At 34.4% G+C, this 22,323-nt stretch overlaps 1 protein-coding gene across 4 annotated transcripts in view; it reads left to right on the forward strand.

Annotated features, from left to right (window-relative positions):
* Window positions 1-22,323, forward strand: part of ANGPT1 (angiopoietin 1) — a 339,791-nt gene that overhangs the window by 260,053 nt on the left and 57,415 nt on the right. For 2 of the 4 annotated variants that reach the window (XM_082720024.1, XM_082720023.1), the window contains 2 exons: window positions 2,168-2,397; window positions 20,153-20,280. In XM_082720024.1, the coding sequence (XP_082576150.1) occupies window positions 2,168-2,397; window positions 20,153-20,280 (358 nt within the window). Of the gene's footprint in view, window positions 1-2,167; window positions 2,401-20,152; window positions 20,281-22,323 lie in introns of all 4 variants that reach the window. The other 2 variants (XM_082720022.1, XM_082720025.1) reach the window with 1 other exon arrangement.

The raw sequence follows: 22,323 nt of genomic DNA on the forward strand, positions 1-22,323 counted from the left end.
GTAGAAACAAATTGATAAGTCAGATTTCTGTCCAGCATTATATGACTATTTCACCCTAATTTTGATCTTTACAATATTATCATTTTAACAGTTAATTCTAAGTTTTCTTGGAAGTATACTATAACTCTTGTGAATTTAAAAGAGGTGTTTTTGTAAATTAACTGACTTATTTTATGGGTATCTTACATCTGATCATTAGGAGGAAAAACAAAAAAATCAAAAAGTAAACTGAGAATGAGCTAAGGCATCAGTTGTGGTTAGTTCTCAGATCCAAAGGCCAACAATTACAAGACACAGAGAAAACCTGTTTTGACTCCATAGCAAGTGCACTAATCATTTAACCAGTGGTTGGATAAACTTTTTAACTGAGAAGGGCTTTCTGTTTGTTTTGTTTATTTTTTAACCTCTAACTTCAGCAGGAAATTATTGACACAGAAGAAAACACTAAAAGATGGTGAATCGCACCTACTCTTTACAGATGTTGTCTCTTATCATACTCTGACTTCCGTGCCTAAGATTTTCGTTTCCAAAAGATGGCTTCAGAAATTAGATAGCCATCACAAATTTCCCTAATCGCTCTACCTAGGTTCTATTCAAATTGAGCTTGCTTAACAATCAGGGCAGGTCTTCTTTCATTATTGGTGTCCCACAGAGTGAGAGCAAGCCAAAGTAGAGGCATAGCTTCTGTTATCTTGTACAAGTCACAGAGCTGCCCCTGACAGGTCTCAGTGGAAATGAGAAATGGGAATCTGGACACGCCACGCAAGGTGTTGTAAATTAGTAAGGTAACATAAATAGAAGCATCCCAGTGTTTTTCAGGTGTGGTTCAACAGTCAACTTTCTTGCCATATTCTGAGCCACATTTTCTTGAGGACAGGTTGGTTGGCAAAGATCCAGAATGCTCATGGGCGGTTCTCTGCACACTTCTTAATCTGTGTAAAGGACAATCAGATATTCCAGCTCGTCCCCCAGTAAGTCAGATAGGAAAATTTGGCTCTTCTAACATGCTCTATTTTATGATTTAAGTATTAAATTTAAAATATTCCCTGGAGTCCCCTCATGACAAACTTAAAGGGATGATTCAGTGCTATATTTCTCCAAGGTAAATTAAGTGCCCAGTCTGGTATGTTACATTTGAATAACACCTTGTAAACTAAGGACTGGTTGAACCTTCTGAAAATGAAATTGAGGAAACTGAATCAGGCTTTCCTCTGAGGAATCTTAGTATATTATACACTCTATAAAATGTAAATACTTTTTATTTACAGTCAGTTGCTAGGATCCAAGAGTGCTTCTGCATCCCCTATCAATTTTAATGTGCAATATGCAAGGGGAGTATCTTCTGAAGAGTTGTGAGAAAAGGAAGGTTTTCAGCTGAAGATTACATCACCCTGAGCAAAATCCCATGTCTTTTTGTAAGACCACACCACCAGCCTGTGGTCTTCCTGTGCAGAACCATCTGTGCACTCATTTGGAAGCTTGTGGTGCAGTTAGGCCTCATTCTGAAACTTAGGTTGAGAGACAAAGTAAGCGATAGTTATGATACAAGATCAGCCATCAGAAATGCCAAGAAATCTAATTTTCTGTGATTTTGCATAGCTTACTTTTTGGTCTTGTGGGTTCTGCTTCAGTATACTATTAACTGACCCCACAGAACTATTGTGAAATTTAATCACTGTTAATGTTTTGAGAATCCCAAATGAATGCAACATACATTTAAAAAAAATAGTCTTTATATTATGTTTGTATTTTTCCTGGACTATGCTATCAGTTTCTTACTGGACCTATTTCCTTAATGAAAGTTATATTATAACTTTTACAGACTCAAATTATTTGGGTCCAAGTCAGCTACCTTGGATATGAAATGTACCCCATGAAAAAAATTATGTTTAGGAAATAAATATTACTCTGACACCAAATGTTCTAATTATTCTTTATTTGATATGTTATATATGTAACTCCTATATTAATATATGTATTAAATAATTATATAAATAACATGTATATTAGGGTGTGTTATGTATATATTCTGAAATCATGACATAATATATATTTACATTGTAACATACTAACTAAAATTTCTAACTCTAAATGAACTCAGGATCTAGTTGAGTCATATATTTTTGTATAGCATTTTTTAAATAGTCTTGTCTTTATTTTCTTGTAGTTTATTAGAACATAAAATCTTAGAAATGGAGGGAAAGCACAAGGAAGAGTTGGACACCTTAAAAGAAGAGAGAGAGAATCTTCAAATCTTGGTTACTCGTCAAACATATATAATCCAGGAGCTGGAGAAACAATTGAACAGGGCCACCAACAATAATAGTGTCCTTCAGAAGCAGCAGTTGGAGCTGATGGATACAGTACACAACCTTGTCAACCTTTGCACTAAAGAAGGTGGTAAGAATTTCTTCAATTTGGTATAGTAGATATTTTGTTTAACATGCAGAAAGTAAATATTCAATACTACTTTCTAGATTGTATTGATTGTTGCATAAGAGCAGCAAAATAACTTCATTCTTAGAGGCATTGCATGAAGTTTGTACTCACAGTTTTCTCATGTTTTTAATGTCAGAGAATGTATTCATAAGCTTGAATTTGTGAATTCACAATATCTTTCTAAAAGAACTTTCTGGTTTCTTCTCTCTTGCTTGCTCTTTGTAGCCTTAGATAAAACCTGCAATACTGTCATGGATAAATATTTGATGTTATGATATTAGACATTTTAATATAGAAGACAGAAATTAACCAGTTAAAGATTAATTCAGAGTCCTGGGAGAGTTTCAGTAAGATTCCTGTTTTAAAACTAATATTAATTATTTCTTTTGTAGAGGGAGAGAAGGAAGAGTTGGTTACAGAGAAAAGGAGATATAGAAGCTCCCAATAACTATTATAAAGGAGAAAGAATCTTTGATATTAAAAGTCTTTATAAAGATCACTTATGTTTAGTCCTGTCTGGAGAGGACCTAACCAGGGCATCCAGACATATTTATTCTGGACTGTCGTGGTGACAGTGGAAAAATACATGTTTTTAAAATTCTAGTATAGATAACATACAGTGTTATATTAGTTTCAGGTGTTGGAAATTCAAATTTTTAACATGACTAGAATATCTGGAGCCACTTAACCACTGAAAATATTGTAGGTCCCTGTCTCTTTAGAAGATATTTATCCATCTGCCCATTCCCACCCAACAATTATTGAATGAGTGCCCCTGCAAACACTTGTCCACTTCAAGTAGATTGTCTCCCTAGCCTCTGGAGAGCTCTTCAAAGTTTGGAGCTTAAATGCGTCTTCTGTAGTTCCGGTCACTAATCAACCTTTCTCTGAGTGAGGATGCAATGAACATAAATTGTGATGAGTGAAAGAGAGCACCATTTACGTCTGAAAGCTATGGTTGTCTCTAAGCTGTGGTTTATGTGACCATTCATGCGGTGGTTCCATGTGCATATGCAATATACATACCACAGAGGCTTCTTTAATAATGGACTTGAACTCTATGAAAAATGAGCTCAATTCCATTCTTTCATGTATAGATATGAGTATAGATGATAATTCTATACGAAGTGATCTTGTTTTAAAGACATTTCACATTTTTCTATTACACTCCATTACCTTGAGTTATATCTTCTTTAGTCTAAACAAGTCCTTAATATACTTTGTAAAGAATATTTTTTAAACAGTAAGTTCCCAGAGCTCCATTTGGGTGTGCTCCGAAATGTGATTGGGAAGGAAAAAACCTGCTAATCAGTCAGCGCCTGCCAAAACCTTGGGTTAGAGTCCACTGGAAGGAAAGCTTGGTATGATTTTGCCAGAGAATTTTAATGGAGCTCATGAGTATTTAGAAATTAAGTATTAATATGAGACATATCTATTCTCATATTGAACTGAATACATTAGGGGGAACATTGAAAACATATTTTTCTTATCATCTTTAGACTTAAAGCACATGGAGTTGAGTATTTCTTTTTTCTTTTTTTTTTTCCTTCATGATGTTAGAAATCAAGCCCTGGTGATTCTCACAGAGCTCATATGTCTGCCTACTTATCATAATTTCACTTCTTCTCTGAATATTTGTCCAATAAATATGTCTATAAACTTTTAGAGGCAGAGGTGGGAGTGACTGCAAAAGGAAAATTCTTGGCTAGGTTTGGAATTTGGGTGCAATAGCAGGCAACCAAACATCTGTTTAAGAAACATTTATTGAACAATTATGAACCTGATAGATGCTACCCATAAGTAACATCTCAGGGTATGTGAAAAGTAACTGTGTCTCTTTTGTGATATAGTCTATCCAAAACAAACAAAAATAAGAGAGACAAATTGTCTAATACTTCAGGCCTCTTGATATTTCTTTTTAATGATACAATCCTAAAATAAATTCCGATTTAATTGCAGGACTTGTGATCATCATGTTAAGTCTATTACCCCATTTTCCAGTGGGTTCCGTGCTCTCATAACCATAGGTTTTATTTGCTTCTTGTGAATTGTTGCTTTCTTTAATTCTATAGTTATTATTCTGACCAAATATTTGATCACTTAAGGACTCACAAAAGACACAAAAATAGAAAATTCCTCTTACTAAGGTTTCCATCAAGATTTTAATTCTCTGCATATCTTCATTTTCACTGGTGTCATAGTCTTTAGTTATGGTTAACTTGAAATTTTAAATAACTCATACCATAATATGGCTTAAAATCAGTTACTAAAATGAACTTATTTCATCCTAATTCTAAAACATATAAGTAAAACATTTTCCTACTTTTGTGACTAAAATTCATTTATTAAATGGATTTATTATTGATCAAGAGGTTTATGCAAATATCTCTTATATTTAAATTTATGCAAAGATGCCTAAAATCAATATACCACAATAAGTGCATCAGTTTTTTTTTAAAAATATGTATTTTAAGAACTCCAAGAGTAATCTTCTAAAATATTTTCCAAAATCTTCATGAGCTATGTTATAATACAAAAGCCAAAAATGTTTAATTGTTTAATGTTTAATTTAATTTAACATTAAGCATCCTCCATTTCCAACTTGACCCAATCACTTATGGAGACAGTCTGAATGTAACACTACAAAGTAACACTACAAAGAGAAAAGATTTTTTAGTGAGTTTTCTCTGTTACCAGCAATATAATTTAACCTTTATGAAGCTGTTTCATCATTTTATAAAGTCAGGATAATTGTGTCTACTTCTCAGTGACAGGGAAAGGATTAAATTAGGTACTGCCTATAAAAGCAAGCAACACATGACATATTGACTCGTTAAACTCTAATTCCTTCTTTCTCCTCCAAGTGACTAATTTCAATTAAACACAAATTTATTAAGTGTTTTCTATAAGCAAACTTTCTTTCATGGAAAGTGTCTGAAGACAAGGCTCAAGAGTGTTTAATTGTGGACAATCATCCAAGCAGTTTCTTTTAGCCTCAGTTTTCTTATCTAAAGTGGGATCATAATACATGCCTGATGAGTTTGTAGTAAATTAAAAGAAGTTTTTATAAAACATATAGCATCAAGTGCTTACCATAGTAAATGCTGAAAAAATTGTAGTTAATTTATTTTTATGCCTTCTAAAGTGTTTATAACTCACTAATGTTACATGATAAAAGAATTCCCACAAGTGTTAGCTGGAAATTTATCCTTTCCCTAACGTGTGTTTGGTCCAGGAATTGTAAACCATCTTTGCATGTAGGGATTATTTCTGTTTAGTTTCACAGAACTTTTCCTACTAAAATATCTAATGTCATAAGATATATTTAAGCTAAGTACAATTTTTAATAAACACACTTTCTAAATAATTGACCAACCTGTCCTCTTTTCCAAACAGGAAGTAGTGGTGTTTTAGACAAATAATCATTTCAAACTGAATTGCCTCCATTTTGTGAGGCTTCTGGGTAACACAATTTTTTGATCTAACCTTTGTCTGCAAATATTTGGCCACACTTATTCTTAGAAACATTACCCACTAAAAAAATATTGCCCTCAATGTTATCATAGTGTCAAAATTTAGCTGGTTGCTTCATTTTTATGGCAATTTACAATTATTGCTGGAATTAAATAGTTTATATCGATAATGGCATGGATACAAGGCATGGAATTCTTCCAAGAAGGATAATCAGGTACTGTGACCATCAGACATTCACCAGTCATCTTTATGTTCAGAGGCGATGAAGCCATCACCACATACATTGAACACACATGAGGCAAACATCATATTATGTGATCAAGAATTTAATTAGTAACAAAGCATTAAAAAAGAAGAAACAAAATAATATTTAGCTTCCACTCTCTACCATAGGCTGGTTTTCTTACTGTCTAAATCACCTTGGAACATACTTCTGCTATACCAAGGTATGATTAATAAATTTATCCATTCATTCAAAAATAGTTATACAACAACTGTTCTGTTTCATATTCTCTTCTGGGGGATAAGAATATTCATCCATTTTTATTTAACAAATATTTCTTGAGTTCTGGTAATATAGCATATGGAGTTCAGGCCACTGGGTAGAGAGAGAAGTTGTATATTAGTTTGTAGCTTCAAGGAAACTGGAACTTGGTGGGCAGAGAGACAGATAAATACACAATTATATTTCATATTTTGTATTTTGCTACATGTGAGGCTAAGATGCCAGGGCACTAGTAAAATACAGAAGACAAATATTAAAAGAATGGCAGGGACAGGATGAGGGCAAAATACCTCATCTGCCATCCTCTTAAGGATTTTGTTGAATGCTTGCTATAATTCAGGCATTGTTTAAGCTTTATGTGTATTAACTTAGTCCCAACAATAACAATATGAGGTAAATACTATGGCTAGTCCCATTTTATAAATTCTACAGAGAACTTGAGTAATTTGCCCAAGGTTATACATAGCTGATAAAAGTTGATCCATAATTAAAACATAGACAGGATGCTTCTAATGGGATAATAATGGCTAAGCCTTCAAAATGAAGAAAGTGGAGGATACTCCAGACAGCTCAGAGAATATGTATATTTGCCAGGAGTCATGGCAGCGCGTGGGATATACCTAAATGCATAGCCTAAGTCTCAGAATTAAAACCAGGAGAACCGTAAAAGATGGAGTTAGAGAGGTAAACTGAAGGAGATCAAGGAAGTTGCATTTTTATCTGAAAGCAAACAGTAAGGCGTCCTGTCAATGTATGAGGACCATACTGACATTTGCATTTTAGGAAAAAATTGCCCCAGTCACAATGTAGAAAGAATGTACTGGAAATTTGATAAGCTTGGAAGCAGAGGGACCAGATGGGTGTTTTGCCATTATTATTTAAATATTAGCAAATACTTCAGAGTAAAAAGCCAGTCTTCTGAGCCCTTTGCACATATTTTTTTTTTTTTAAAGATTTTATTTATTTATTTGTCAGAGAGAGAGCGAGCGAGAGCGAGCATAGGCAGACAGAGTGGAAGGCAGAGTCAGAGGGAGAAGCAGGCTCCCTGCGGAGCAAGGAGCCCGATGTGGGACTCGATCCCAGGACGCTGGGATCATGACCTGAGCCGAAGGCAGCTGCTTAACCAACTGAGCCACCCAGGCGTCCCACCCTTTGCACATATTAACTCATTCAGTTCTAATAACAACTCTGTAAGCTGGGTGCTCTCATTAGCTTCCTGTGACAGAGAAGGAAACTAAGCATAGAGAAGTAGATCATTTGCAAATACCACACTGCTAGCAAATGAGCAAGGTGAGATTTGAACCCAGAATCTGATTCTGGAGTCTGTACATTATCCACTGTACTATGATGGGGAGGGAAGGTAGAGTTGGTGGTGGTTTTCATCTGATTCTCGAAAGGATCTCCTAGGAGAGAAATAATGAGGTTGGGACCAAAGAGGGATAAATAAAAAGGCAGATACAGGGAAATTTCATGAACTAAGAGAATTAAAATCAACAAGAAATAATGACCTATTAGAAAGTGAGTCAAATATAACTCTTAATTTTCTGGGTTCAGTAACTGAGGGGATATTGATGACATTACTTAAAATCACCAACATTTAAAATTAATCAGGTTTAAGTGGGAAAGATAATGAGTAGTTTGGGGCATATTGATTGAGGTGACAATGGGAAAATTCAAATCTGGAAGTCAGAGAAATAGGAATTTGTAATTCAAGAGTGAAATCTGGAGGACCACGTGCATTGTTGTGTCCTCAGAGGAGACAAGTGGTAAATCCAGGAGCAAATGAAATGAATTGGAAGTGCATATAAAGCAGTGACTCAGCGATTGGGGGTTATCTATTTGAGAATCTGATAAAAACTAGCCTACCTTTCCTTCTTGCTTAGTGCAAACACTCAGGCACAGGTTTATGTGCAATTTCAGAGAATTTACATACTAAGATTATGAACCCATTTAAAAATAATAAGAATGTAAAATCCAAGAAAGAAAATTGAGAGTTCTTTATGGGATAGTTAAAAGGACACTGGAAACAAAACAGAATTAGGAGGAAAAACCAGTAGTAAGAAGTGTTACAGCATAGAGAAAAAACTTCTATGAAACATCTAATCTCCATGGTAATAAGCAGAAAGGAAAAAAAAAAAGAGAGAGAGAGAGAGAGGAAGGGAGGGAGGGAGGAAGGAAAAAAGAAAGAGAAAACATCTTTTACATCATCGGAAAAATGTAATGACTGATAATATAAATTTTTAAGTGATCTAAATTATTTGGTTGAAAATGTCTTTCCCAGGGGCTGATGGCAGTGGTATGGAACTTCTGATCATTATTTTCAGTCCTCTGGCCTTCTGAAAAGGGGAAATGAGGCATTTGTTTCTTTCCCAGTGCTGAGGAGACATTTGGTTCTGTTCTCAGAATAATTCTACCATCTGAAAGGAATTTACCTCCCGTGCAGTGTCTATTGAGTTTGTGAAGTAAATCATTCAGTCAAGGGATGAGATAGTTTGAACTCCTGGAAGTCCCTTGAGTTAAGAATGATTCTAAAAACATCACAAGCAATGGGAGGAAATTAAAACTTTTTGAATGTCACTTATATAAACATTGATAAAAATAGAATATATCATTTTCATTGACTGAGTAAAATATTTGGGTTTTCGTTGACTACTTGTAATGCACAATTTAACATTAGGTAGAAAGAGAAAGAAAAATACAGGAAGTCATCTGCTGCACAGTACAGTGAGCACTTGTTCCCATTTAATGAGGGAAATGCTTTATCTTGACAGAAAATTATATGTCAAACATTTACAATTTCCTTAAAACGAACCACACTTTCTAGCACTTCCTTTCATAAAACCCAATGGCTTTAAGGGGAAAGTGACTGTTTATTTTTGGAAATGGTATATTTCTTCTTTTTGATGGAGCATGTTATCTGCCTTTTGAAAAGTTATAATTTCTCTAAAAAAATTGTGTGAATAGCAGATAGCCAAACTAATGATAACAAAATAAGAAATAGTATAGCCTTTAACCTCTCCCATGAATTATTTCTAAGCCACATCTTTTGGGAGATTTGAAACTTTGTGGTTAATCTCTTTTGGAATTTGAGTTTCAGTTTAAGAAACTAAACTATCTGAAAAGGGATATCTCCTGCTTCTAGCTGGGCCTGGAAGTTACCAGGTGAAAGGCTGCAAAAAAAAAAAAAAAAAAAAAGAAAGGAAAGAAAGAAAAAGGGTTGCATTTCTGTGAGCAAATTCCATTTCTTTTTCTCTTGTGCTTTCATGGTCTGGTTGATTAAAGCAAAGAATCACAAAATATTTTTAATACAATTTCAATTAAGTCATTTCCTAGACACATCCACACTCAAGTTGAACTGAAGATATATTTTCTAAGTCCAAGGACATAATGAAACAGTGATTACTTACAGATAAGCTCTGCTACTTTACACTGAGTTCAAATGACACCTCTAATTCCTTGAAGGGAAAGTAAGAAAAAAAACACATTTTATTAATCTTATTCAATTATTTATGCATCACATCAACCATAAACCCTCATGAAATGTCTTCTACTTTTTGGGAGAAAAATGAAACAAAACCTGAGAAATTTTATAATCATACAGTTAGGCTTAAATACATATAATAATACTGATTTTTAACATTTTTCTCAAAGTTGATTATAAAGAACCTTTAAAACTATTGATAAAAAACATTTTTAGTTTTCTATAGGAATCACCATTTATTTTCAATTAAAGAGTATCAACATCATAACTAAAGACACTGGAATCTCAACCTACCATTGGCTTAGATGTTCACATTCTGAGTGGGACCAGCTCCAGTAAGGAATCACATTAAGATGTGATCTACTAAGAACAAGTTACCTTTTTAATGAATTTATGATGAAATTAAATTATTAAATGAAATACCATTTAAGCCATACCTCTTTTAATTGCATTTTTCTATTGTGTCTTTGCATATATCCATAATTTTTTTAGGTGAGAACATTCTGTTTTCATAGCCAACATGAGTTCCTTTAAAGTAGTGAATTTGAACTTTGGGTTTAATTTTAAGTGGAGATTTGGTTCTAAAGGAAGTTTGACCAGTTGTTTTGGCCTCATGTACACATACTTACAAATGCACAAAAAACTTCTATGACACATCTAATTCAAGAGTGAAATCTGGATGACCACCTGCATTGTTGTGTCCTCAGAGGAGACAAGTGGTAAATCTTGGCCATAATTAATTCTCCAGCTCATCACCCTAGAGCTAAGACCTAGACTGAGATGTCACCTAATCAGCATCTTGGAACAACTATGACATATGCCATCTAGAGGGCAAGGCCTGATGGTCTAGCAGGAATAGGAATCAAGGGCATCTGAGTTCTAGTCCCAGGCTGTTTAACATAAAACTACCGCACACCTTAGAGTTTGTCTGGTGTCCTAGACAAATCCATACATTTTATGACTCATCAATCATTCCATCTCTTCTCTTCATTTTGTATCACTTCTAATGACTAGGAAATCCCCAAGTTCAGATGAACCTCAGCATAATAATCAAGTGTTATTCTTCAAAATTTTTACCACATATTTTACCACAAGATTAAGAATCAAAGTGACATACCTATGGTGACAGGCTTTATTTATTTAAAACTTCAAAATGAATGTTTTGGTTTTGGTTGGGGGCTTTTGGGAGCTTGAGGGTTTTTTTGTTTGTTTTTTGGGTTTTTTGGTCAGTTTTGAAAAGCATCTGGCAACAGCTTTCCATTTATATCATTGCCCAAGGACTTTCATTTCATTTTTAATGGCTTTTGCTGAAATCAATTATTTGTCTACTTACAACAAAGCACAAAATATACCCTTTGAGCTTTCCCACACACATGGGAAATCTTTTGTTCAAAATCAATATATTCCAGTCAGGCCAAAACATATTACATGGGAAATTAACACACATGAAACACCTGAAATATTTTTGTTAATGAAATGACCTTCTGAACAAATGGCAAGGGTCATGTAACACTCATAACTGCCCATCAGGGTGCCCAAAAGGAAAACACGAAAATAAATTTTGTGAAAAATGAGTATTACTTGATTAAACAAAGGTTATATGTAAATCCATTTTCAACTTTCAATTCTTTTTTGGCATCCTTTGTTGCTTTAAGTGTAATATGTATTAAGTATACATTCAGTTATATATATGAGTCATTTCACCTTAGAGGAGCACTGGAAATTTTATTTGAATACACTAATCAAACTAAAGTGGAGTTATGTAAAATTACATGATGTTTCATTATGCTACACTAAAAAAAATAGCTTAAAATTAGTAATCTACTTATGGCATGGGGTGGGTTGCATGTGCACATAGATTTAACAGTTTATGTACCTTATACATACATCTCACTATTACTAAAAGTGTATACTCCTTAAATTATATATATGGGTCATATATTCTCCAGATAATTAAAATGTATCTCTTTAAGTAGTAAAATGTTAAGAAAATTTAAAAATACTGAGATAGTACGTTTTCTGCATTGTTTTTGTCTTCTTTTCCAGAAAGGAAGATTGAATAAAATTGAAGCTTTTTGTAATACTTTAATTCACTATCCTCAACATGACTTAATTTGCATCAGAATACTACAATGCCTTTGAAAAAATATATGATTTATCCCTTATATCTGCCCCAACTGTTCTCATTTCTTATTTTTGTCTACTTCTAAGATTACTGTCTCCTCCTCACACACAAAAAAAACCTTTTGATTATCATTTTGTTGTTGTTGTTGTCTTCATGCCCATTCTAAAGGTGAACCCACACACACACACACACACACACACTTCCACGCAAATACCCACACATATGTTCACCCCCCCTACTCCCACCAGCACTTCCTCTAAACTTGTAGCTTCAGCAGATAGTCCAGAGGCTGGGATGTCAAATAATTAGGCTTGTGAGAATATTACCCATGATTAATGAGGACAAATTTTGGTCAGCATGATATTTAGGATGTATTCAGTAAGAAATCCAATATAGCTGCTCAGACATCTCTTATTTCCTAATGCTCTGTTAGCTTTTGAAGTTGCAGGCCACCAGTGCTCCACATTTCTGCTGAGAGTTCCCACCTCAGATAATTCTGCTGTCTGTGGCTCTCATCTATCCTCAACATTTTTCTTCTTTATCTTTTCTAACCCCTGTCACTCTTCCAATACTTCCTGCTTCTGAAAGAAGAGGTCGTAACCATTCTGAATTAAGACCTGTCCTGATTCACCCAAGACCCTGGGTATGACCTTGTCATCTGAGATAAGTATTGCTGGGGACTCTGTGACAGATGAGTCATTGGAGTCCTGTTTGGATTTGACTTCACTCCAGGGGCCAGTAAGAAATAGTTAAGATTCTTGGCTTTATAGGCAAAAGAGTTCCAGCACTTAGACATTTTGGTGAAGTTAGAAAGCATCTCCGAACCTCCAATTCCTCATATATACAATATATTGATAACAATATTTCATAAGGTATTTGTGAGGACTATATGAAACAAGGCATATATAACATACTTGGCTCACAAAATTCTGAGTTGAACACATGGTAAGTGTGCTAATTTCTAATGTTGACTGTGCCAATTGATTTTATTATGATCATAATTATTATAGTTCCACCAAGAAGATAATGGGTATTAATATTTTAAGTATCATGTATAAACTATGGTCACACAAAGAACAGTTCCTTTTACAAAAATTTTAATGAAAGTAATAATGTAGCAAGCAAATGATTTTTAACTGGGGTTAGGGGGACTATGGGGAAAAGAATAGTAGATCTTTAAAAAAAGAAGCTTTTAGCTACTTACCCAAAGACTTCAGATTTAAGGTATTTACAAATAGAATATGTGTTTTTCTACTGTGATACAGCAATCTGCATTATTTTATATATAATACATATATACACATTAACATATATATGTACAAATATGTTACATCAAACTGTATATAGTTGCCCTTTTTGTAGGTTAAAAACAATCATGCTGAGATATCAATCCCTAAATGTTCAGTTCAAATGCATATGTTTTATATGAAATAAAATACCAACTTTGAAATTTTCATGTATTTATATAGTTACATATTTTGTGTATTTTATGTATTTATATAGTTATACATATGTAATATGTATTTATAAAGTCATTGGTGAATCTCCCTCACTCTCATTCTTACACACATAATCTAAAATGAATATTGCCTATAAACCTTTTAATTTTCCACACTCATGACATCCAAGGCATTGCCTTTTCCACTTTTAAAAGTCCTTTCAAATAAATTAGGAATCTAGGGAGTGTCTTCAAATGGCTTTTCCATGAGATGCCCACACATGTGGCTGAAAAGTATAGAATCTTATCAGGTGTTTGCTTGTTTGCACTTTATCAGATATGATGACTTACTTATCCATATGCTCAGTTAACTTCAGTGCCCTGTTGAGGTGAAAAATTACAGAGTTATGGTCAACTCCTGTACTATAATCTACATAGTGATGATGGTACAGTAAGTAACACAGGATTATCCTTAAAGCAATAACTTGATCCACATATATTGTGATGCTAGCTAAATACTAGAAAGATAGGAACCATTAGCCACATCTAAGATTTAAAAAGAATATTTGAATTGACCTCTTTATGGCTTATTATTGGGAATTAAGTAGGATCAAGGACTTTGGCTTTTTACATTGTCTCTGTTATAGCAAAGACTAATTGCCTTCTGTGTTCTGTACTAGATTTGCTACAACTCAGAATTACCAATTCCACATTCCAGGAAGTTTTCTCTTGAGGGTTCATCTGAGTTGAAGTGACCCTCTGCCTCAGCTTTATGGTTCTTCCTTCAAGTCAACCCAGTGGCAGACATGCCATCTGGATTGAAATTGGCTGGGCAAATAAAAGGGAGAGCCAGAAAAAGTCAACAGTTACTGCAATCAGGGTCTCAGGTTGCTTTTTGACTGAATGTTGGCTGGTGAAAGACAGACATGCACCTGCTTGTGTCCCTATTTTTTCCCTTTAGATCATGATGATTTGGTTATAGAGACAAGGCTAAATGATAAGAATGAATAATGGTTCTTTCTTAAGGCTTTCTAGATTTATTTGCTGATATCGGTGTGCACATAGTCTTTGAATTGCCAAACCACAATTTTAAGATTTAGTTCAGATAAACTGCTTTACTTTTTTTTTTTTTTTTTCCATTCAACTGCTCTCTCTTCTGGGCAGCCTTCCCCAGGTTTACCTGGCAGATAGAATATACTCTCCCTGAATATTCTCAGTGAACTTGATACGTATCCGAAAATAACAATCTCTGTTTGATGCTATATTCAAGCTTGTAATATTATAGCTCTAGAAGCTGTTGCTAGTCTCTTGAGACCAGGTAGAGAGTCATCTACTGTGTCAAAAAAAGGTAAAGAAACCTATTCCCATTCACACTCTTTGAAATCTGATTATGATTTACCTAAAATTCTATTCTACTTTGTTTATGATTGAGTAAATTATCTTTTTTCTTAAGCTAGCTTGAGTTCTTCTCTATCATGGAAGGTATTAATTATGGATATAGCTATCTTGAGTTATCATAGAAGACCCACTAATATAGTAGGACTTTCTCCCATCAGACTGTGATTATGTTAAGAGCAAACTGTGGTTTTCTTATGTCTGTATCTTCACCATCTAGGAAAAGTCATGCATGTAGAAGATAATCAATATTTGTTGATGGGGCACCTGGGTGGTTCAATGGGTTAAGCCTCTGCCTTTGGCTCAGGTCATGATCCCAGGGTATTGGGATCGAGCCCCACATCGGGCTCTCTGCTCAGCAGGGGGCCTGCTTCCTCCTCCTCTCTCTCTCTGCCTGCTTCTATGCCTACTTGTGATCTCTCTCTGTCAAACAAATAAATAAAATCTTTAAAAAAGTTGTTGAATTAATAAATATAGCATAGATTTTTTAAAGTTTTATTTATTTATTTGTTGCAGAGGGGAAGCACACAAGAAGGGGAACAGCAGGCAGAGAGAGAGCAGCAAGCTTCCCACTGAGAAGGGAACCTGATGAAATACTCTATCCCAGGACCTTAGGATCATGACCTGAGCCAAAGGCAGATGCTTAACTGACTGAGCCACCCAAGTGTTTCAGTATAGTGTGGATTAAATTAAGAGGAGACAGGAGACAGCCCATTAAATTGAGAAACTAATAAAAAAAAAAGTCTGTCTTATATTTGGGTCATCATTATTTTTTAACTAATGGCAACTGACAAGTATAGTGGAACCAGTGGGACTGTAAGAGAACACAGAATTTGAAAGGAAAGATTAGATAATATTAAGCAAATGAAAGTTGAGGTAGAAGTAAGAACTGTCCAACAGAAAAATAGAAATATGAATCAGGAGGTCAAGAGTGAAGCAAACATATACAGTATCAAAAATGCTTATATCAGAAACCCAATGTGTAGAACTTTGAAGGCATGATAGTTTGCAAAAAGTGCAATGTATAAGGAATAGAGATCCGAGAATCAAGCCAGCATCCATATGGTAGGTGAGGAGAGAAAGAGAACCCAATGAAGATGAAAGAGAAAAGAGAAAAGGGATCAAGAGAGGTCAACACAAAAGGCAAGGGGAAAGATAGGCAAGGCCAACTTCAGTAGTACGGGGGAATAAGGTGGAAGAGGTATTAAATGGCTTTGATCTTCATAGTAAACCACAAAACAACGTCATATATAAAGAATGAGAGATGATAGGATTAAGATTTAGCCTTGAAAACTTTTTAGGAAATGTAAAAGAAAATCTAGGGGCACCTGGGTTGCTCAGTCGGTTAAGCATCTGACTCTTGATTTCATCTCAAGTTGTGATCTCAGGGCAGTGAAATTGAGCCCTGTATGAGGTTCCATGCTGGGGTCTGCTTGAGATTCTCTCTCCCTCTCCTTTTGCCCCTCCCCTGCTCATGTTCCCTTGCTGTCTCTCTCTAAAATTTAAAAAAAAAAAAAAATCTTTAAAAAAATCTAATAGTAATGACCAAAGGTTTGACTGAGCAGCATGAAGAACATAGCTGTGTTTAGAAAACATGCATTTGGATGGCGTTAAAAAGCCTCTCTTCAGTATTTGCAATCTGGAAGCAGGGGTGAGAAAATGAATAAATGTCCTTCTTGGAGTTGGGTTTTACCCATGCAAGGGGTTTGTAGATGAAAGGACAGTGGGTGGAGAGCACCAGGAATTCCACCTGAACTGTCCTTTAACCCCACTGCCTGACAGTGAGATAGAAGTTAGGAAGAAAGGAAAGGGAAGCTAATGAGGGACTAATAGTAATGGTGGGGAATCCAGATTCTCAATTAGAGGAAAGACTAATTCATTAAGAACTAAAGGGAGAGGAAAAAACGAGTATAATGTCAAAGAAGGAACTTTTAGATATAAAGATCAATTTTTTAATTCATGCTTTTTAACCAGTTTATCATTATAAGAAGTCTGAGCTGCTTTGACAGATTTGACACCTCAATCAGCTGTCCATTTCCCCTGGCTCTGTCCAGTTGGTGCTTCTTTTACCCTCTCTCATCACATTTTCCATGTCGGTATCTTATCATTCACTATACCTTCCTCTAGATACTATCTTCCAGTTTACTGAATCTCAAGCCCTCCTACAAAAATGTATCCTTAGTTCTGACACTTTTAATGGTCAGTAAATCATCTTTTTATTATCCTTGTTTTAAAATGTTTATTATGTGTCTAGTTTTACAGTATGTAACCATAATATCTCTAATACATGACAGAGAAAATAATTAGTCATGCATATTAAAGTTATGAGATAAAACTTCTGCAATCAATGTGTTGTTATGTACATCATATGTCATTTCATCTGAAATTATCTTTAAACTATTCAGATTAAGTTTATATATGCAGCAAGATTAGATTACTTGGATTTTTTTAGATTTAAACAATTGTATGATATGATATAGTCAATGAACAAAATAAACCAGTTAGCTAACTTTGATAAGGAGAGGCCTTTTCAATATAATCCTAAATATAACCAGTCAAATGTAACTGCCCTAACATTTGGTCAGCTATAATACTGGATTTGAGGGTGGAAGATCTACTATTCCATTGACTGGACTTGCTGGCCTTCTCCAGCCTACTAGTGTCACTTCTGAAAGAAAGAATAATAATATAATCTTTCCATTAAAAATAATAATATTACTATTACTATAGCAATAACTACCATTTCTTGAGTTATTTTACTTAAGTCACTCTGCTTTGTTACATAATCTATACACTTGCCTCAGAGATATGTTTAACTGCCCTGCTTTGTAGATTGAAAAAAGAAAAACTAAAGATCAGTCTACTTTTGTGGAAGGGCCTTTTTCAAACCATGGTATATAATACAAATGTCAAAGGTAAGCTGGGAATGGATCTTTTATACTGATCTTAAGTGCTTTAATCCTGTAATATATAGCCCGGATCAAACTTTCAGACATAATGTTTACTGATTAATAAGTAGCTAAATAGAAGCACTCCAGTCTTTCTGGAAAGAATGACCATTTCTTTTGGAAAGAATGTGTTTCTACTTTTTAAAAATGCCAAACTATATTTCAAGAAAATGAAATATCTTCATCTACCTTTTATGATGGAAACTGTAAACCATTTTTCCAGTTATAAGACTTAACATTCATGGCTTGAACATCATTTTTATACAGTTAGTTTCCATAAAAGTAAGCTAATACTCAAGCTCTTTTCTTTTTCTCTGTTATTAAAAATGTGTGTGGGTTTCCCTCTTCCCACACAACAGCCTTTCACCAGCATCTTCCTGAGTAAGAAAGGAAAGAGAATAGGAGGTGACAGAAGTGGGAATGGAATATATTCTCACTGCATAACTAAATAAGGAAGAGCAGGAAGTGGTATATTCAGGAAGAGAAGCATTTTCTCCTTAGATAAGTGACTTTCTCCATTTCTTACCCAAAAAAGAAAAATGGGTTTACCGTTGAATTCCTCTTTGACCACATCTTCCTGTGTTCATCCTCTCAAGGGATCATAATTTTGGCATTTCTTCACATTCCCCCTCTTTCTTTTGCATCTAATTTTGGTTATTTTCAACTTGTTTCAATAGAAGATTAAACATATAGAATTTAGGAAGGTTTTATTTTAAAAAATAGCAGTCCATTCACTTAAAATAAGCAAGCACAAATGAACTGTGTTGATGTTTTTCAGACCAATACCCTTACATAACCCATCAATACACCCATTGCATTTAAAGATGGCTTTTGAATAAGCATTTATATATTCATTTTTAAATTCCTATTTGCATAACTTCTATGCCATGCTTCTTCACTATCATATGAATGCATAGTCCTCTGATAACTTATTCTGTATTGATATTGTAACTGCAGTGGTGGTGTTTAGATGTAATTATTAATATAAGTAGGCAAAACCATCAGTGCACACTTGAAATATAGAAAATATAGAAAACCATGATACTATTAAAAGTTATAATTCTATATTTTTGTTATGACGGTATATCTGAGTGGATATTTCATTTTCTTGAAACATCATTATTTTTGAAAATTTGAAGTATTTATATTGAAATAGTCATTCTTTTCATCAGCTTACTAATTTATAGGTAATTAAAAATAAATAATCTAAACTCATGCTTCTTAAGTTTAATTTGGGCTAGTGCTTTAGATTATTAGAGCATGTAAAATCTATTTAAAAGCATCATTTAATATTTAATATTTAATGTGATATTCTTATTATAAAAGGCCATCCTAATTCAAAGTGATTGGAAGCAGGTATTTATTAAATAACATAAGACTTTAAGGGCAAGGTCATAACATAATCTTAAAAAGTCTTCTTGAAAGGATTAATTAAACCAATTACTAAACTATATATTTTTTAGAAGATACTAATCATAAATATTTTGAAAATGTGCCATGTATACATTTAGTAAGGAACTACTAAATATGAGTCATTTTTGTATTTTGATCTCAGTAATAAGAATTTCATAATAGATGAAGGTCAGTGAATAAAATTAAGTTCTCATTAGAGCCTATCTAATTAAATTTCCTTTTTCATTTGGCTTACCCTCTTTACTGAACTCTTCCCCTATGGAAGTTAATTTCAAATCTTATTCATATTCTTTTATTTGTATACTATCTGCCTGATAGTTTAACTTCAGGCATTCAGTAAAAAAAAAAAAAAAAGTTCAGTTCCCTTTTCTTTCTGGGTAAATTAGGTCAGAGGCTCTTTTCTACTTTCTAAATCTAATTATTTTGAGGGTTTTTTTTTTTTTTTCAAATAAAAATTTCTAGGAGCTTACCAGTCCAAATGGTATTTTGATGTTTGAATTTGTTATCATTATCTCTTCTTCCTCCAAAAATGTTTTAGCAGTTTTTGAACGTTTCCACTGAAGTGTAGGTAAGAACATTTTAGAAATTTTGCAGAAAAGTTGCCATAATTATTACAAGTTGGAAGTGTTACACTATCAGGTCATTTGTGCCTTGAGTTGATGTTCTGGAAATTATAGACAAAAACAAAATTTAAGTAAACAAAATATAAGAAGTATTCAGTTAGAAATTGCTCTACAGATTTTTCCATTAGTTTTGTAATTTTGTGAGTCAGCTCAAATTTAGTATTGTCTTTATGATTAATTTGTCAGTAAATGCAACATTGGCATTTGTTTTGAGGAAATAAAGACTTGCTTAGCTATACTTGGAGTCCATTTGGGTACTAATGGTACTGATATTCTTGTTCACATATTGCAATTTTTTTTTTTTTTTGCAGTTTTACTAAAGGGAGGAAAAAAAGAGGAAGAGAAACCATTTAGAGACTGTGCAGATGTATATCAAGCTGGTTTTAATAAAAGTGGAATCTACACTATTTATATTAATAATATGCCAGAACCCAAAAAGGTAAAACCAGAAGTGTTTGTTTACGAGATGTAAAGCAGATCCTAGTTGAATTGCTGAATAATCAGATTGATTTGTGAGCTTGTTAAGCTGAAAATATATATGCCTGAGCTCTCGTCTCCCAAAGATACTGTTTGCCAGGTCCATAAAAGATGAAAACCCTATTGCATAGACGTCCCGAGACCCATACCTCCCAACCCTCTTTCACAAAATTCTGTTTATTCTCCGCTCATTCTAGGGATGTCCTATTGCTCATAAATGCTTGCCGTGTGTAGATTACATGTTGAGGTGATATGTACCTCAAGTACATGGAGAAGAGGTAGAAGCAATCTTTCAATGTCTCCAGGACCCAGATGGCACACATCATGTATAGTCTAAATACTGTGGAGAGGGTGCCATGGACATATTGCTATTTGCAGAATCACTGTTCCTATTAGGGTGAGAAAAACATATTCTCTCTTGACTCATCATCTTGATAGGGTTTGCTTTTCATGTTTACCTAAAAGAGTGCGTTAGAGGCTAGGATTCCTCAGTATGTTGAACAGGATCCAAAGTAAACTTTGAAGTAAGCAAACACTATATTCTTGCTGTTACATCTCTTTTTCTCTACACTTCTCTACATTTCTCACATTAAGTCATCCATCCATTACTTCACTCAATTCACATTAAGTGGACGTCATTTGTCAGTCACTTCCTAGGGACACAATATAGAACACACAGACCCCACCATGGCAGTGAAGACAGACAATTACACAGATAGTTATAATAGACTGTAGAAGGGTAGTGATTGAGACAGTCTGTTTGAAGCAGGATTTATAGAGACGTGAGGAGAGCCCTGCACTTTAGCATGTTAAAGTTTTTGCCAGGAGGACAAGAGAGAACCAAGACTCCAAGAAGACCACCTGTCTTTGTAATGCTCCATTCTCAAAGAATGAAACAACTTTCCTCTCCTCTTTGCCCCACTTAAATTACCAATCCTGTGTCCTCATTTCCTGTGGCTACTGAACAAGTGCTCTTGGAAGGCCTTCCTTAATTCCCTTAAATAGCTTTGCATGACTTTTTCACTAGCAAAGTTCTATAAGGCAAGGATTGTGCCTTTTTGTCTTTGGTTTCCTGGGACCTCGCATAGTTTTTGGCACATCACAGGTCTTCAATAAATATGTGTTTAAATGAGTGAATGAACTTCTGACAATAATATCACCATTTCCATGTAGTATATAGTAATTTTTGCCTAACTTAGTCTTCTTGATTATTAGTCTCCTTTGATGGATGAGGGAAATGAATCTTCGAGAGTAGTTTGCCAAATGTTACATCATGGGCAGAGGAGAATCTGGACTCTACCAGCCTCCTCTCTCTCCTGACTTCAGTAAGGATTAGTGGTTTAAGTTAACTCAGTGTTTGATTCCATTTGGTGGGACAATTTTTTTTTTTTTTTTTCTAGAAGAAGGCATTTGGTGCTCTATAATAGGGAAGGAGGGAGAAAAAGCACCAGTCACCATTCCATACATTGCTACCTGGGCCACCTACCACAGAGGTTCAGTTTCACCTGTTTTTTATTTTGGGCTTCTGTGCAAAATCTCAATTAAGTGTTCCATGACTTAAAACAACAACAACAACAACAACAAAAACTATGAGGGTACAATGGTAAATCTAGGAATAAAAAGAAGAGGGTAACTCATTGTAAGGGGGGAACTTTTGGTTCCTTGGATCTTACGATATGTAGCTTTCCTACTCTACTTGCTGATATCTTAGAATCATACTTAAGCTTAAATTCAGTTGGCATACACATGGGCATGTGTACACACCCACATTCTCATACACCATACATCTAGCATCTAAAGTATATGAAAACCTATCCTGGGGGAGAGGAGCAGAGCTAACATAAATACTCTATAATTTACCTACAGTATTCCCAATGACCTGAAAGAACCCCCAAATTATTGTCAGTTTCACTAAAATATAACTTGGCTATAACAACAGAAGTTAGTTAAAAATATTAAGTGACCCTCCTTTTAGACACTTAATGATTCTATGATATAATAGAAC

This window comes from Mustela nivalis (genome assembly GCF_964662115.1).
Source record: "Mustela nivalis genome assembly, chromosome: 2".
Taxonomy (NCBI): domain Eukaryota; kingdom Metazoa; phylum Chordata; class Mammalia; order Carnivora; family Mustelidae; genus Mustela; species Mustela nivalis.